This window comes from Melanerpes formicivorus, unplaced genomic scaffold (assembly GCF_026170545.1).
Source record: "Melanerpes formicivorus ecotype bairdi unplaced genomic scaffold, bMelFor1.0.p_v2 SCAF_70, whole genome shotgun sequence".
Classification (NCBI taxonomy): Eukaryota; Metazoa; Chordata; class Aves; order Piciformes; family Picidae; genus Melanerpes; species Melanerpes formicivorus.
In genome coordinates, this window is record NW_027142422.1 from 930,276 (window position 1) to 945,191 (window position 14,916).

Here is a 14,916-nt window from a genome sequence, read left to right on the forward strand (position 1 = left end):
AGCAAGTGGCATCAGGGCCACCAGTACAGGGTTGGCAGGCTTGCCCCTCTGCTGAGCACAGGCAGCAGCACTTTGGCCCCCGAGGATGCTGTCCTTTCTGCACAGCACACCACTCAAACTCAGGAAATGGAAGACCACTTTGTGGGGAGAGAAAGAAACTGTAAGGGAAGGGTGGTGGCTTTGTTCACTCTCTAATTCTGCTGCTTCCCTTCTCTTTGTCACGTAAATGCTATCTTCAGGGTGGTTGGGCTTTACCTTCTTTTTTCTTCAGCCACGATGCTATGGAGAATTATTCAGCCTTCAGCTATTTTCTTATGAAAACTTTTGAAGAAAACATCTAGAGTGTTCCTTAGCTTCGTGTTTCAATGACAAAAAGCCTTTCAAACAAGACAGGCAAATATCTGCAGTAAAGGAGATTTATTTTGATGGCTACTTCTAGTTTCAGCCATGTAGGTATTTTTAAACCCAAAATTCAAGCTTTTTTTTAACTGAACTGGTGAGGATTTAACCTTAAGATGAGATTTAAATGCTTGGGTTTTAATCACAACATCATCCAGGCTGGAGAGGACCTCTGAGCTGATCAAGTCCAGCCATTTCACCACTCCGCCAAGTCTGTCATCACGCCATGTCCCCAGGCACCAGATCTATATGGGCTTTTTAACAAGTCCAGGGGTGGCAACTCAACCACCCTCCTGGGCAGCCCATTCCAGTGCCTCACAATCCTTTCTGTGATTTTTTTTTCCCTAATGTCCAGCCTAAACCTCCCCTGGCACAGCTTGAGGCCATTCCATCTTGTCCTATCCTTAGTGACTTGTGAGAAGAGACCAGTGCCTACCTCTCTAAAACCTCCTTTCAGGTAGTTGTAGAGAGCAGTAAGGTCTCCCCTCAATTTTGTAGACTGAACAGGCCCAGTTCCCTTATTGTAACTTATTTCACTGCCTTCTTCAAAATGTCAGCTTTCATTCATAGGTGTTTCTCCTCCTTCAGTAAGACAGTATTTTGTGTGCTGTGCTAAGCATTTTGGCCAATGTGCCTTCCTAATGCCCAGGACTCACTTGTCTCTATGCCCCATGTGGTGGAAACCTCCCGACAGCAGGCTTCATTGGACCAAACAATCCTTGGGGTCCCTTCCAATCTAGCATTCTATGATCCTGTGAGTCTGCAAGTCCCTCAGTGGCTGCCAGCACTGCTCTTGTGTGCCTGAACTTCCCACGGAACTCAGCTCTTTGGGAAGTGTTTCCTCCAGAATGTGACATTTTGTTGAAGCTACAGAGGCTAAGAATAATGCAGCTGAACTCTGTTCTCTGTGATTGTGGCTTTAGAGGTTTGGTGTATCATAATTTAAACTGTTTATAGCTTCTTACACCCCATCCCAGAAGTCTCACGTGCTCAACAGTGTGTCTGAGTCTTGGGGTTTGTGCAGTTCTGTCAGCTGGTTTGGGGAAAGACATTCCTTGTCCTTACAGATCATAGTATCATAGTATCAGTCAGGGTTGGAAAGGACCACAAGGATCAGCTAGTTCCATCCCCCCTGCCATGGGCAGGGACACCCCACAATACATCAGGCTGGCCAGAGCCTCATCCAGCCTGCCCTTAAACACCTCCAGGGACGGTGCCCCAACCACCTCCCTGGACAACCCATTCCAGGGTTTCACCACTCTCATGGGGAAGAACTTCCTCCTCACATCCAGCCTGAATCTCCCCACCTCCAGCTTCATTCCATTCCCCTTAGTCCTATCACTGCCTGAGATCCTGAGCAGTCCCTCCCCAGCCTCCTTGGAGCCCCCTTCAGATACTGGAAGGCCACAATGAGGTCACCTGGGAGCCTTCTCTTCTCCAGACTGAACAGCCCCAACTCCTTCAGTCTGTCCTCACAGGAGAGGTGCTCCAGCCCCCTGATCATCCTCCTGGCCCTTCTCTGGTCACGTTCCAGCACCTCCAGATCCCTCTTGTAATAGGGGCTCCAGAACTGGACACAGTACTCCAGGTGGGGTCTCCCCAGAGCTGAGTAGAGGGGGAGGATCACCTCCCTTGACCATGGTCCTAAGAAACAGTTGCTCCTCCTTATTTGAGGCATACCCTCCCTGGGCAACCAGATTAAATGAGAGACATTAAAACAAAGAGTGAATAATGATAATTCACTAGGTACCTATCAGCTGATTCCATCAGGAATAACATTGTCTTTGGGTGAGTTTAGGAAGACCACATAGTTGTCAAAACAAATTGCTCAGTTTGAGCTCTCTGTGATACAAAGCAGGTGTTACAAACAGCAACACTGGCGCTAGCTGAATTGTAGATGACGGTTTCAATGCAAAATTGCTGTATTTTAGGGAGGAAAAACGAGGGGAAAGGCTCTTCAAGGCACCAAAGGTCTGGTAGAGGAAAGTAAAATTAATTTTAAAAATGAATTAATGGGGGAAAAAAAAAACATTTTTTAAGTCCTCACTGCTCCCTCTCACACACACACACACACACACACACACACACAAACACACACACACACACCCCTGCCCAACCGAGCCCCAGGTGGGGAGTGGGAGCAGCATCTATTGTGGTAAAACATTCCTTGGGCTGTCTGTGTCAGAGGAAATGAAAATCCATTAAATGGGTAATAGAATAAAACTGCAATGAGCTGTTCAGAGAACCCATCAATAAAAGGATGGCAAGCAATTGCTAAAGACACCCCGTTCTGAATGTATCTTTATTGCCAGAGGAGGGAAATGTGAGAGAGAATTTGCCAACAATTGGATTTATGGTAATGGCATGGAAGAGTGTGTTACCACCTAAGCAAAGCACAGAGCAAATATAACAGACAGAATACTCTCCTATCCCATGGAAACTCCTGTGCTTTGCCTGGTAGGGAAGCTGTTCTGTTGTGATATTGAAGTCCAGTGCACTGCAGAGTGCATTAGGAGTCAGTGGCTGGGTGGTATTCTGCTCTGTGCCTGCTTTATAAGGTGAATTATCAGACTGAAAGCTGTTCAAGATGTGGGTGACACAGAGCTTGCTCCTGTGCACTCAAGGTAGCTTTGTTGCTTAGCTTCAGTGATAGCTGGTCAGTCTGATACTCTTCCCTTGGCAGCTGATGGGTATGTCACCTCGGAATAACCTAAGGCAATTTGCATTTTAAACCTGTTTGAGGATGCACTGTCACTGGGGCTGCTGAAGCGGCAGAGGTGGCTGCTGAAGGACAAGCAGGAAGAAAGTAAATGGTGGGCTCAGAGATGGAGCTTGCCAATAACCAGATAAACTGCAAAGGGAAACACAAATTATGCTGCCAGTCACAGCTGCCTCTTCTGGGCAAAGCCCCAGACAAACCTTGATAGAGCTGAAACCCTGTGGTTGGAAAACCAGAGGCACCAGGAACCCTAAGCTTGGAGAGAGCCTGTGCTGGGCAGGGAGGGTGGGGAGGCTTTCCTGTAAAGCATGCTTGGGTTTGTGTGTGCAGAGAAATTGCTGGCACGTGTTCAAAGAGGATATTTATGTCTGGGGCTTGGATTGATTTTTATTCTACATCCCCACCTCGTGGTGCAGCAGCCTACTCCAGCAGCCATGCCTTTGCCTGGTGACCATGGAGGCTCAGGATGTGCATCCCTGCCGTGCCCCAGTGCAGTGCTGCTGGCTGGGTCAGCTTCAGAACCAGCCTGAGATTTCTGTTGGTCTGGTTTACAGCGTGCAGACCCATGAGAGTCAGCCAGAGGATGCTGATGAGGCTTAGCAGAACAAGAGCAAGTGCTTGGTTCACCCTATTGCCTCTTTTTAGCCTCTCCTTACTGTCCCCAGGCAGCACAGCAGCCAGTGAGGAGCAGTGCTCACTCTCCTGCTGTCCCTCCAGTTCAGGACAGGTGTGTGGCACACGGTGCTGCCAGGCTGTCTGCTCTCCCTCCTGCTGCCTTTGGCTTTCACTTGGATGGTCATTCCCCAGGGAGCTGACAGCAGCCACTGCATGTCCCAGCAATGATGGGGCTCCTTGGCTCTCTGCTGAGTTGAGGCTCTGCAGATAATTCTCAGCAAGTCACTGATGGTTTGCTAGGTTTATCTTCTTTAGGTTTGCCATTGAGAGCAGTACTTGGAAACTGAACAAATGGGAATAAACTAACCCAGGTCAGGACATGTCATTCTGGAGCATATGGTCTTCCTGAGGCAGACACAGACAAAGCAGAACCTATGTCAAATTAGGATGATTTTTCATAGATTCATAGAGTGGTTTGGGTTGAAGGGGACCTTGAAGATCATCTAGTTCCAAGCCCCTTGACATGGGCCAGGGCACCCCCCTCTAGACCAGGTTGCTCAAGGCTTCATCCAACCCAGCCTTGAACACCTTCAGGGAGGGAGCATCCATGCCCTCCCTGGGCAGCCAGTGCCAGTGTCTCATCATCCTCACTGGGAAGAAATGCTTTCTAATAATTTGTTCTGTGAGTTCTCTGCAAAGACTGAGCCTGCAAACAAGTGTCAAATACTCCAAAGGAGGTACAGAGGAGCAAACCCATTCTTTCAAAGAACAAGCAATCATCATTGTAAACCTTTTTTTTTCTAGGCATTATTCCCCAGGCCTCCACAGCAGACACTCAGGGTGGAAGATGGAGAGTTTCAAAACGGGTAGAAGAGGGCTGTAAGGTGCTCCATTAACAGTCAGACTTGATGATCTTAAAGGCCTCTTCCAAGCATCAAGATTCAATTCCAAGGTAACCAACCAGCAGTGAGGTACTTGCTGCCTTTCAAAGCTGCATGGGGCAAGTGGAACCTAAAGGAATGAACAGCAGGAATGAGAGTAAGCAGTGGCAGCCCATCTCAGCCTGAACCTGTAGAGAGCAGAGCTAGGAGAATGCCACTGAGTTTGAATGAAAATGTTAGTGGCCAGCTGCTGGTCCTGCTGAGGTGGTAGGACAAGCTGCAGCTAGGCAAAGTACCTCTGATCAAAGCCTCTCTTGCAAAGATAAAGCCTCAGATGCTAATGGCTTGGGCTGTGGCACAGCCTTGTATCTCTGCCCCTGAAAATCTAATAGCAGGTGTAATGGTATTGCTGTTATTAATGACTCTGCCCTGCCCAAAGGCAAATAGTTCTGATTTATGACAGGGGTTTTTTGTTTACACTGTTCTACCTGAAGCATAACAATTGCTCTATCTCTGGAACACCCATAAATGGCAGAGGCACAGCAATGTGACTTCTGGTGGAAGATTTAAGCAGTGCAGTTTTCTTGGCAGCAAACAAGGACTCAAGTACCTTTGAGATATTTGTCTTTAATTGTGGGGGAATGGCTTCAGCAGCTGCAAAAAGGTTTAAAGCTCAGAAATGTTTGTCTTGCTCATTAGTACCTCATTGAAGCACTAATTACAAAGAGGGTGGCTGGAGGAGGGGGCTACTGCCTTGCCTGAGAGGCAAGCAGAGCCATGGAGGTTCAGCTGAGCCTGGCCTCAGGAGGTCTCCAGGATCTCCAAAGGGTTTATTTCTTTGAGTAGTCTGCTGACTAGTTCTAGTGTATTGACAAACCTGATAAAGCTGTGTGGAACTGACAAAGCAACCGTGGAAGCCAGTCAGGTCCCTTCATAGGACACAATTTGGGTCATGCTTCTCTCAGCATTGTCTTCAGCATGCAGGAGCTGGATGTGTTTGATGCACAGATCTGTAAGTACCCAGTGTATGAGGAGCTGGGGAGGGGGATTCTGATGTCAGTAGCTGCAGAGCTGTTCTCCTGTACCATTACAGCTCTTGTGATCAAATGTATATGCTGGGGGGGGGGGGCGGGGAGAGTTACAAATTCCATTTTCCCAGATTGCTTGCTGTATCAGGGGGAAGTGGAGTGGTCCTGCCTCCAGCTTTTGTAAAGCCAGTGAACAAAGCAGTCAGGATGGTGGCTCTTCGATTCTGACTCCTTCAAACCTTGCTTGTCAGAAGGCTGTGCTGGATTTGCCAGGCACTGACACACAGCCGTGGCTGCTGCTTTCTCCCCAGGAGCTGCCTCTCCCACCAGTCACTACCCACACAGTGGTGGTTTGATGAGCTCTGCCAAGGCTGGCTGCTTCCAATCTCTGGTTAGTCAAAACAAGTGCTCAGCAGGCTGCCCATGCCCCTGCTGCCTCCTCCTGTGCCCCAGACAGGAATCCTCATTTACTCAGCTGTCTTGAAGCCTAGATCTGATTCAGTGTGGTATTTGTCATCCTCAGCCTTCTCTATTCAAGTAGAATGGCTGAAAAATAGCAAATGCAAAACTGTACCTGGTGGGGTCCACCACTGTAGAAATCCCTTTCTGAAGGCTGGAGGGTTTGTGTAAATTAAGCTCTTTACAGAGGAAGCTGTGTTTTTCCTTGTCAATCAGTGCCTTCTGCCCAGTGCTCAGCTTCCACCAGTTCCCCACCAGTCCTGCCTTCAATTTATTGTTTGTAAATCAGGATGCTGTAATTGGACTTCTCCAAGTCTGCACTGTAGACCAAGTGTCTTATCCAGGCTTAGATTCTTCCTCTGATGGTCTACAGGCATCCTGCTTCTTTGTTAGACAGCTCCTTATCTAAGTTGTAGTCTTAAGAAACTTCATAATTTCAGCTGCCCAGCTACAGTAATTAGGCTTCCTGCTTTTGTGGTCTGGCTGATGCTGCCTTAGCCCATACAAAGAGAGCAGAAAAAGGAAGTGTGAGAAAGAAAACCTTACCACTGGCAGCAGTCACCAGTGCCAGACAAGAACACTGGTCACGCACATCAACCACTGAATCCTGTAAGGCTAAGGTGTTGGAACAGATCAAAATAGTGCTAGCACAGGGCCAGAATCTGCAAAAATGAACAATATGAAGCCTTGCCACAAAAGCTCTTTGTTGCCTTTTTCCATTGTTAATTGTATCAATCACACACTGGGAACAGGAGCCATACTGGGAAGCTGCACCAGGGGAAGTTTAGGCTGGAGGTGAGGAGAAAGTTCCTCACAGAGAGAGTTATTAGCCATTGGAATGTGCTGCCCAGGGAGGTGGTGGAGTCACCATCCCTGGAGATGTTCAAGAGGGGATTGGATGTGGCACTTGGTGCCATGGTTTTGTCATGAGGTCAGTGGTGACAGGTTGGACTTGATGATCCTTGAGGTCTCTTCCAACCTTGGTGATTCTGTGATTTGGGGTTGCAGACATATCTGACCATCAGGTTCTTCTCTCCCTCTATTCTTCACTGATGGGGCCTCACCTGGAGCACTGTGTGCAGTTCTTTGTCCTTCCTGAGCTAGGGTGCCCAGAACTGCTGGAGAGAGTTCAGCATGGGGCCACTAACATGCTGAGGAGACTGGAACATCTCTCATGTGAGGAAAGGCTGGGAGAGCTGGGGCTGCTTAGCTCAGAGAAGAGGAGGCTGAAGGGGCACCTTATTAACACTTAGATATTTGTTAGGAGTGGGCATGCAGAAGATGAGGCCAGACTCTTCTTGGTGGGACCCAGTGACAGGACAAGATGTAATGGGCACAAACTTGAACATAGGAAGGTCCATCTAAACGTGAGAAGGAACTTCTTTACTTTGAAGCTGACAGAGCACTGGAATAGGCTGCCCAGAGAGGTGGTAGAGTCTCCAGCTCTGGAGATTTCAAGACCACCTGGACACGCTCCTGTTCCATCTGCTTTAGGGGGTCCTGCTCTGGCAGAGGCATTACACTTGATCTTCATAGGTCCCTTACCACTCTGTGATTACATGGCAGCATGCCTCTGCCAGGCTGCTAAAGAACAAATGCTCTGATTTCTTTCCCACACAACAATACCTGAAGTTAGGAAAAGACTGAGGACTTCCAAATGCCATCTATCCCCTGGAGAAGGGAGCCTGACTGGAATGCATTTGAAGGTGCTGCAAATTAGAAGTATTTCACTCCTGTTCCTACTGCTGAACACACACAGACACAGAGCAGCAACAAATATTTATCCAGGTGGATGAACACAGGAGTCAGTTTCAGCCTGAAGCTGTCATTGCTCCTAGCCACCCACATCCTCCCCTGGTGAGTCTGTGCTGACACACCATTCTCCTTGCTGGAAGCAAGTCACCAGTCAGGCTATGCCAGGTACACAGGCCACCAGAGCTGCTCCATCTGCCAGCCTTTCACAGCGGGACAACCTGGGGCGGCTCTTCTGGAGGACAGCAATGCTGCCAGGTTCTTGTACATTGTGATGCCCTGCTGGAGCAGGTTACATCAGACACTTGCCTGGCACCAGTTTAATTCCTCAGCAGGACCGTGCAGGATACAGCCTTCCAGTGCTGCTGCTTATTCAACTGCTCTGAAATGGTGTTCAGGCAGGAAAGGGTTTTAATAAGCTGTTGCTGAACAAGGAGAGTGGACATAGTTCTGCATCGTAGAACAGAATGTTTGTGAGCTAATTGCAGCCTGTCACACTTCAGCTGCTTTCTTTTGAACTCCTCTAGGGGAATTCAGTCTCTGCTGGGTGTCAGGGGTTGGGGTTTTGTTCCTCTTTGGCAGAGCCCCGAATACCTTCACTTTTCAAATAGAGAGGCTGATTCCCTACCTCCCATGAGGAAGCTGCCTCAGAGAATGACACAGATCAGCAGGGAAAAACTGGCCTTCAAGTGCAGAGCTTCAGGCCCAAAAAGCAGGGCTTGCAAGCTTCTGTCCCCTTGAGAAGTAACTAGTTTCTGCAGTGAGATGAGCTCTAGCCAATGTCATTTTAAAGCCAAATCCTGAGAAAAAAATCTGGAAGACAGCAGACCAAACTCAGCTGTTAAAAAAGCCAGCTGGGTGTTATGGAAGGGCTTAATGAGGATGATCAAATTGGCAGCAGAACTGCAGCAGAGCAAAGCTGTCAGACCAATTTCAACACAAGGGTTTGGTACCTGCTTTTGAGCTGCAAAAAAAACAAAAGTAAAAGCAAAAAGGCATGAGTGCCAGCAAGCTCTTTCAGGCCCAGGAAACTGGGCATTCAAAACCTGCCTGAGAGTTATCTGCTAGGAATTAAAATACACAGGCACAAAATGTTTCCTTAAACTGATTCTCCATGCACAGAGAGGGGACCCCAGATGCCTCCTGAGGTTTCTCTCTAGAGAGCCCCAGGAGACTTCCTGTGAAAATCAATGCTAGAGGTGCCTTTTCCCTGCTCCAAAGCCAGAGTGCCACCCTTGCTTGAAAATCAGCAGCTTTAAAGAAACTCCAGCATCAGCTGCAGCATTCAGAGCCCTCCCCATTGCTCACATCTCTGTAATGTATGTCAGGAAGGACTGGCAGGGTACAGGGTCTCAAACACCTGAAAACCATGACGGGTGGGAAGAGCTCTGGCACCGCTGGCTGGAAAGGATGGATGCTGGCATGTGGCAGCAGCCCAGCATGCCCCAGGTGACTTGCTCCTGGTGGCCTGGCAGGCAGGGCAGTGCCCTGCTTCTCAGCCTTTTTCTGAGCTTACTGCTTTGCTCATTAAATTAATAAGATTTGTCATAAAAAATATGCACACTGACCATCTGTGTTAATAATTGACTTAACAAGGATCTGACTGCCTCTGGCCCAACCCAGAAAAGTTAATTGAGGGCATTGTGTTTGCAGTCTGCCTCGAGAGTCCTAATCTTCTGTTCCAGTGCTGCCAAGCTATGGGTTGATTGATTGATTTTGGTCTCTTGGAGCAAAATAACAACCTCCTGAGACAGGCTCTGGCTGTTTCCCAGAAAGAAAGTACACAGCACGAGGAACAAGGGAATAATAGTGCAGGCTTCTTTGTGGTGTTACACTGGGAGCTGCTAAATGCTGTTAACTACAATATGCCAACCAGTAAAAAGTTGAACTCTTAGGTATGCATCAGGTCCTGGGGAAAAAAATCTTGTGAGCAAGGAACTTGTGACTGTAGGGATGATGCATGGCAAGTGTGGGGTTTAAATAGCAAGACAGGAGGTCATCCTTACCTTTTGAGGGGTGGGAGGCAGGTCTTACAAAGGTAACTCCATGAGGAGAAAGTAATCACTGAGAGAGTCATTAGCCATTGGAATGTGCTGCCCAGGGAGGTGGTGGAGCATCCCTGGAGGTGTTCAAGAGGGGATTGGACGTGGAACTTGGTGCCATGGTTTAGTCATGAGGTCTGTGGTGACAGGTTGGACTTGGTGATCTTTGAGGTCTCTGCCAACCTTGGTGATTCTGTGACCCACTCTCTGGAGGAACTGCCCACCCACATGAGCTACTGCACAAGGAGCAGGTCAGGGGGTAACAAAAGAAGGTGCCAGTGAGAGAAGGAAAGGTCACCCATAGAGAATGGCTGCTGGAAACTGCAGCTGTCAAATGGAAAACTAAGGAAAACTGGCTGGGGAGCCCATTAGGAGATAGAACTCTTCATCAGGTGCCCAAGCCAGACTGACTGCATCAAAGGTATTTTCACTTTCTATTTTGAATAGATAATAATTCTAAGCAGGAGATGGCTGGTATGCTTGCTCTGATCCACACTTTGGGTAATTTTGAAACAGCAGATTACTTCCTTGAAGAAAAACTCCTTGTTCTTTGCTGTGGGCAGCTGGTGCATGATGGAGGTGTTGATCCTATCCAGCTGGGCACGAACTTTTTCTGTTCAGGAGAAGAGGGCAATGCTCCCTAGAATTCAAAGGGATACATTTGCTGCATCCAGTGGTTTCAGACACAGGCAGCATCCACATTGCTATAATGAAACCTTTCTTCTAGATGAGCATAGATTGTATCTTTCCTTTTCTGTTTCATATACAAGGCAAGTGTTTCTACTCTTCAAACCACTGAGCTATATATGAATTTTCTTTGAACTTAGATTTCTTTCATTATTCACCTTGCCCTCTTCAGCTTACTGGGAATCAGAGCCTGTGCACAGCAGGAAGCCTGCCAGTGAAGTCCAATATCTCATGGTGATATGAGCTTACAGCCCAAATCTAATAAGGATAGATTAGTTTTATTTCCCATTTAGCCATGAGCAGTGTTGGTAGAACAAGATATTAAATCAGACTTCTTAAATTGTACCTGTGTTCTGAGCAGCTGGTCAGCTGTGCTGCTTGTCAGCCCTGACACTTTCTTGCATGCTGGAAGATCACTGACAGATTGCTTGCCAGAAGCACTGCAAGCCAAGGGTGCCTGTGGCATACTCAGGTAAATCACTGAAATGGTCCTGGAATTGCTGTGACCCAGCCTCCTGCAAACAGATCCAGGGCACTTTTAAGCTCGGTTTTGTTGGTTTGTTTTTTCTCATGCAGCTCTGTGGTGGGCTTTATTCCCCCTCCTTGACAAGCCCTTTGCTGCAGAGTAGAATCTGTTAATCCACTCTGAGTCAGTGCAGCATAGAAGGGAAAAAGGATGAGTGGTATGGGCTGTGGCTGCCTTGCTTTGCATGATGTTTGCTGCTTCAGCTGCTGTGCACCCGAGCAGGGGGTAGGAGGAGGAAGTGTCCTCTGGAGAGGCTGATTCACAAGCCAGCTCAGTTCTGTAATGAGAGATCCTTCCTTATTTGCAATTAAAATGTCAAACAACATTAGAAGTGTTTGATTTGTGCTCAGTCACAGGGTGATTCTTCACCTTTCTGACTTGAAGGAAAATCTCACAAGGTACTTTTATTATTTTTTCTTTAAATCCAATTACAGTAACAGACTGGAAAATAATTTACTGAATCACTGATTTTCTAAGGAGCAGAGGTGGCCTCAGCCTTTTGGGAGATAAGACTTGGGGAACACAAGTGCCTTCCCTTGTCTACGCGGTGGTGCTCTCTTTGGAGGGCACAGCCTGGAAGCACCCAGCTGCCAGCCATTGGTGTGGGCAGTGCTCTGGTGAGACCCTTAAAACCACTGCATATTCATCTGAACATGGAGGCAATCATGCAAAAGAGAAGTTAACTCCTCTGGTAGAGGTCTCAGATGATTTCTCTGCTGTTAGTAGTGCTGCTAAGGTAAATCAGCTGTGGAGAAGCTGAAGCACATCCTCATTCTGGGCAGGAGGACAAGTGGGGCTGAGTCAGGTGGTGCTTGTGTGCCTGTCACGAGCAGGCTCCGAGAGGCAGGTAGGTCACACATCAGTGATTGGGATGGAAATAGCATCTAGGACAAAGGGTTGAACTAGGAGAAGGGCTGTGGGAGGTGACTACCAACCTACTCTTGATTTGCAATCAAAACGCTGGTCCAGGTGACACCTAGGGACAATTTTCACATGAATGTCCCTCCTCCACTTTGAGCAGCAAATGTGTAATCAGTGACTCTCTTAAATCCCCCCTGGCTAGGACATGGTGTTCCACTGAAACAAGAAGCAGCAGCTCAGGCCCTTTCTGATGCTGCTTCAAGAGGTGACAGGCACAGCTAGAAATTGAACATCTGTTTTACATAGGCAGTGACCCCTATCAACCAACCAAAAGCTAGAAATCTCTCTTAATTTTAGTGGTGGTCAAAACTTCAGGAGCTCATACTGAAGGGTGAGAGGGATTTTATCTGTTGAAAACCATTTTAACTCCCCATCCTTTTCCTCAGCTTCTTAGCCAGGAGTGCTCTGTAAGATGGATGTTCAGCACACACTGCTGTACTAACAAGTCCTCACAGGCTCCTTGGGGTAGGCTTACATTATGCCTTTGAGCATGGAGTGAACCAAAAAGATCCACATCTGAAGAAGCTGAATGTTACTCTGATTATGGCCTGGAAAATACTGTTTTGCAGAAATGTCTTAGAACTTTCCCATTCTCCATTTTTACCTTCTAGCTACTCCTGTGCTGCCTTTATCCCATCCAACTGCAGGTTGTTAACTCTGTTGAGATCCTCAGGAATGCCTTTGGCTTGTGTTGCTGTCATGTAAGCTGCACTCAGCTCTGTTTTGCCTTCTGGAGTAACTTCTCTCTTTCCAGGACCCGGGTGAGGTGTCCTGATCTACAAAGCTCCAGGTTAAAGCACTTTGGAGTCCAGATAGGAGCTCCTCTGAGGCACAGTTCTCAGTCAGGCTCAACATGAAAAATAACCTCTGCTTTGCTGTTCTCACTTCTACTTCACCAGCTTTTCTAGAGAGACACAGAATGAGGGTGTAGTGGGCAATTTAATAGGTGATGGATGTGGTGGGAGAGAGATTTCACTTTTCCATGGTTGCCTCTGGCTTGCTGATAGCATAGAAGTTATTTATAAGACTACAAAGGCACTACATGCAAACAAACTCATTAATACCTGATGCTTTCAAAGCATTCTCTCAAAATCAAACAATAAATCTAAGTTCTCAGTGTCACTGTAACCTGGTATTTTATTGCTCTCAATGATGTGATAGTTTATATATCTTTTTTAATGCTGAGAAGGCAGTTGCTGCCCTCAAATTGTCACTGTACCTGGAGTCAGCTTGCATACCTTTCATCTTTTCCTATGTGATGCATTCCTTCTGTGGTGAGTCCTAAGCAGTCTGCTGCCTTGAGCTCTGCCCAGGTGTCTGTGTCTGCAAGAAGGTATCAACATACAGAGGTGTGGAGGCACCCAGATTTATCAGGGGATGAAGTCCATTAGGCAGTTTGCAGGGTAAGAAACACCTGGGCTTACAGCACATGGGACGGGAAACTGCGCTTGTCGCTTCTCATCGAGTGGTCTGCTGCTTCTCCTGATAACTTCCTCTTTCCAACACAGCTCAAGATAAAGCCCCACAAGCTCGGCACAAGAGCATGGACTTGATGGAGCTGAGCCAGAGGAGGGCCACAGAAATTATTAGAAAGCTAGAGCACTTCTGCAAAATAAACAGGCTCAGAGTTTTGGGGCTTCCAACCCAAACCATCCAGTGATCGTGTGACTGAGCTGTGTCTGCAAAGCCCTCTGTCAAGCAGGCTCCTGTGTTCTCTTGCTGGCACCATTCCTGAAAGCTGCTCCACACATTGTCTGAAGCTCCTGACAAAGTGACCAGGGGATGGCATGGCCTTTCTGAGAGGCTTCAGTAGAAACCTCAGCCCTGTGGTGTGACGTGAGAAGATGCTTCCCAACACTGCAGGTGGGTTAACTGTTCCTAACAAACGAGACTTTGAGACTTTGGGTGCCACTGCATTTCAGTACATGGTTTTTAACCTGCTTTGAAGCCATTTCTGACACAACGTGGAAGATGAGATGTACATGAGCCTTTTAGCTGATGCTGTGCCAAATGGGAGGGAAACATTGCTTAAGCTGTATCTGGAAAAGAGAAAGCAATCAAAGAAGGCAGGGCTGCTCTCATCTGTGCCTCCCATGTTAGTTTGAAAACAATGAGTCTGCAGAGTCTTTATTTTTTAATGTGTTCCTGCTTTTCACACAGTGATTTTTCATTGCTGTGCAGTTGTCAGGTCAATGCTCTTAACAACTGCTTTGTTTTGTTCACTGGCTGCAGTTTTTATACTCTGTTGTCTCAGTAACTTGCACTGTGCACAATGCAATGTTGAATGGCTTATCCAGGTGGACACCATGGCTGGTCAGAAATGGCATTAAACAGGAGCAGGAGAACACAGGGGGGTGTGGCTGGAATGACAGAGAAGGTGAGGGAGCTGGTTCTCTTCCATTTATCCCCAAGAGCATGCTTTCTCTCTCTGGAACATGCATAGTGTGGTAGGTTGAAATTTCCCTCCCAACATTAACTACCTAAAGCTACCACACACAGCAGCTTAGACTGCTCAATTACACTGCTGCCAGCTTAGGCAGCTCCTTTCTTGTAACACAGAGGTGAGGAGTAGAGAGATGCTCACACAGGGGAACTCAGCACTAGATTGCCCTCTGGGATCCTCCTGCTTTCACAAAAGGCACCTACCTTGTTACCTCATCTGGAAGGGGCTGTGAACACAGAGCAGTCACAGCACATGCTAAAAACACCACCCACAGCTGTAACTGAACATGTCTGCTCATAAAGTGCTGCTAGATGATGACAACCTTCTTCCTCTGCTTCATTTAACCTTTGAGTGTCATGGTTTTGGAGACTTGATAGGCTGCTTGGTTGCATGGTTTAGTTGATTAGGTGTTGTTGGATGATAGGTTGGACATGATGATCTTGA

General features: G+C 47.5%; 1 protein-coding gene across 15 annotated transcripts in view; it reads left to right on the forward strand.

Annotated features, from left to right (window-relative positions):
• Window positions 1-14,916, forward strand: part of CD96 (CD96 molecule) — a 59,506-nt gene that overhangs the window by 20,679 nt on the left and 23,911 nt on the right. For 11 of the 15 annotated variants that reach the window (XM_068163076.1, XM_068163086.1, XM_068163075.1 and 8 more), the window contains 2 exons: window positions 4,538-4,685; window positions 13,538-13,892. In XM_068163076.1, coding sequence (XP_068019177.1) covers window positions 13,874-13,892 — 19 coding nt within the window. In that variant the 5' untranslated portion in view covers window positions 4,538-4,685; window positions 13,538-13,873. Of the gene's footprint in view, window positions 1-4,537; window positions 4,686-5,242; window positions 5,627-13,282; window positions 13,433-13,537; window positions 13,893-14,916 lie in introns of those variants that run through there. The other 4 variants (XM_068163080.1, XM_068163082.1, XM_068163081.1 and 1 more) reach the window with 4 other exon arrangements.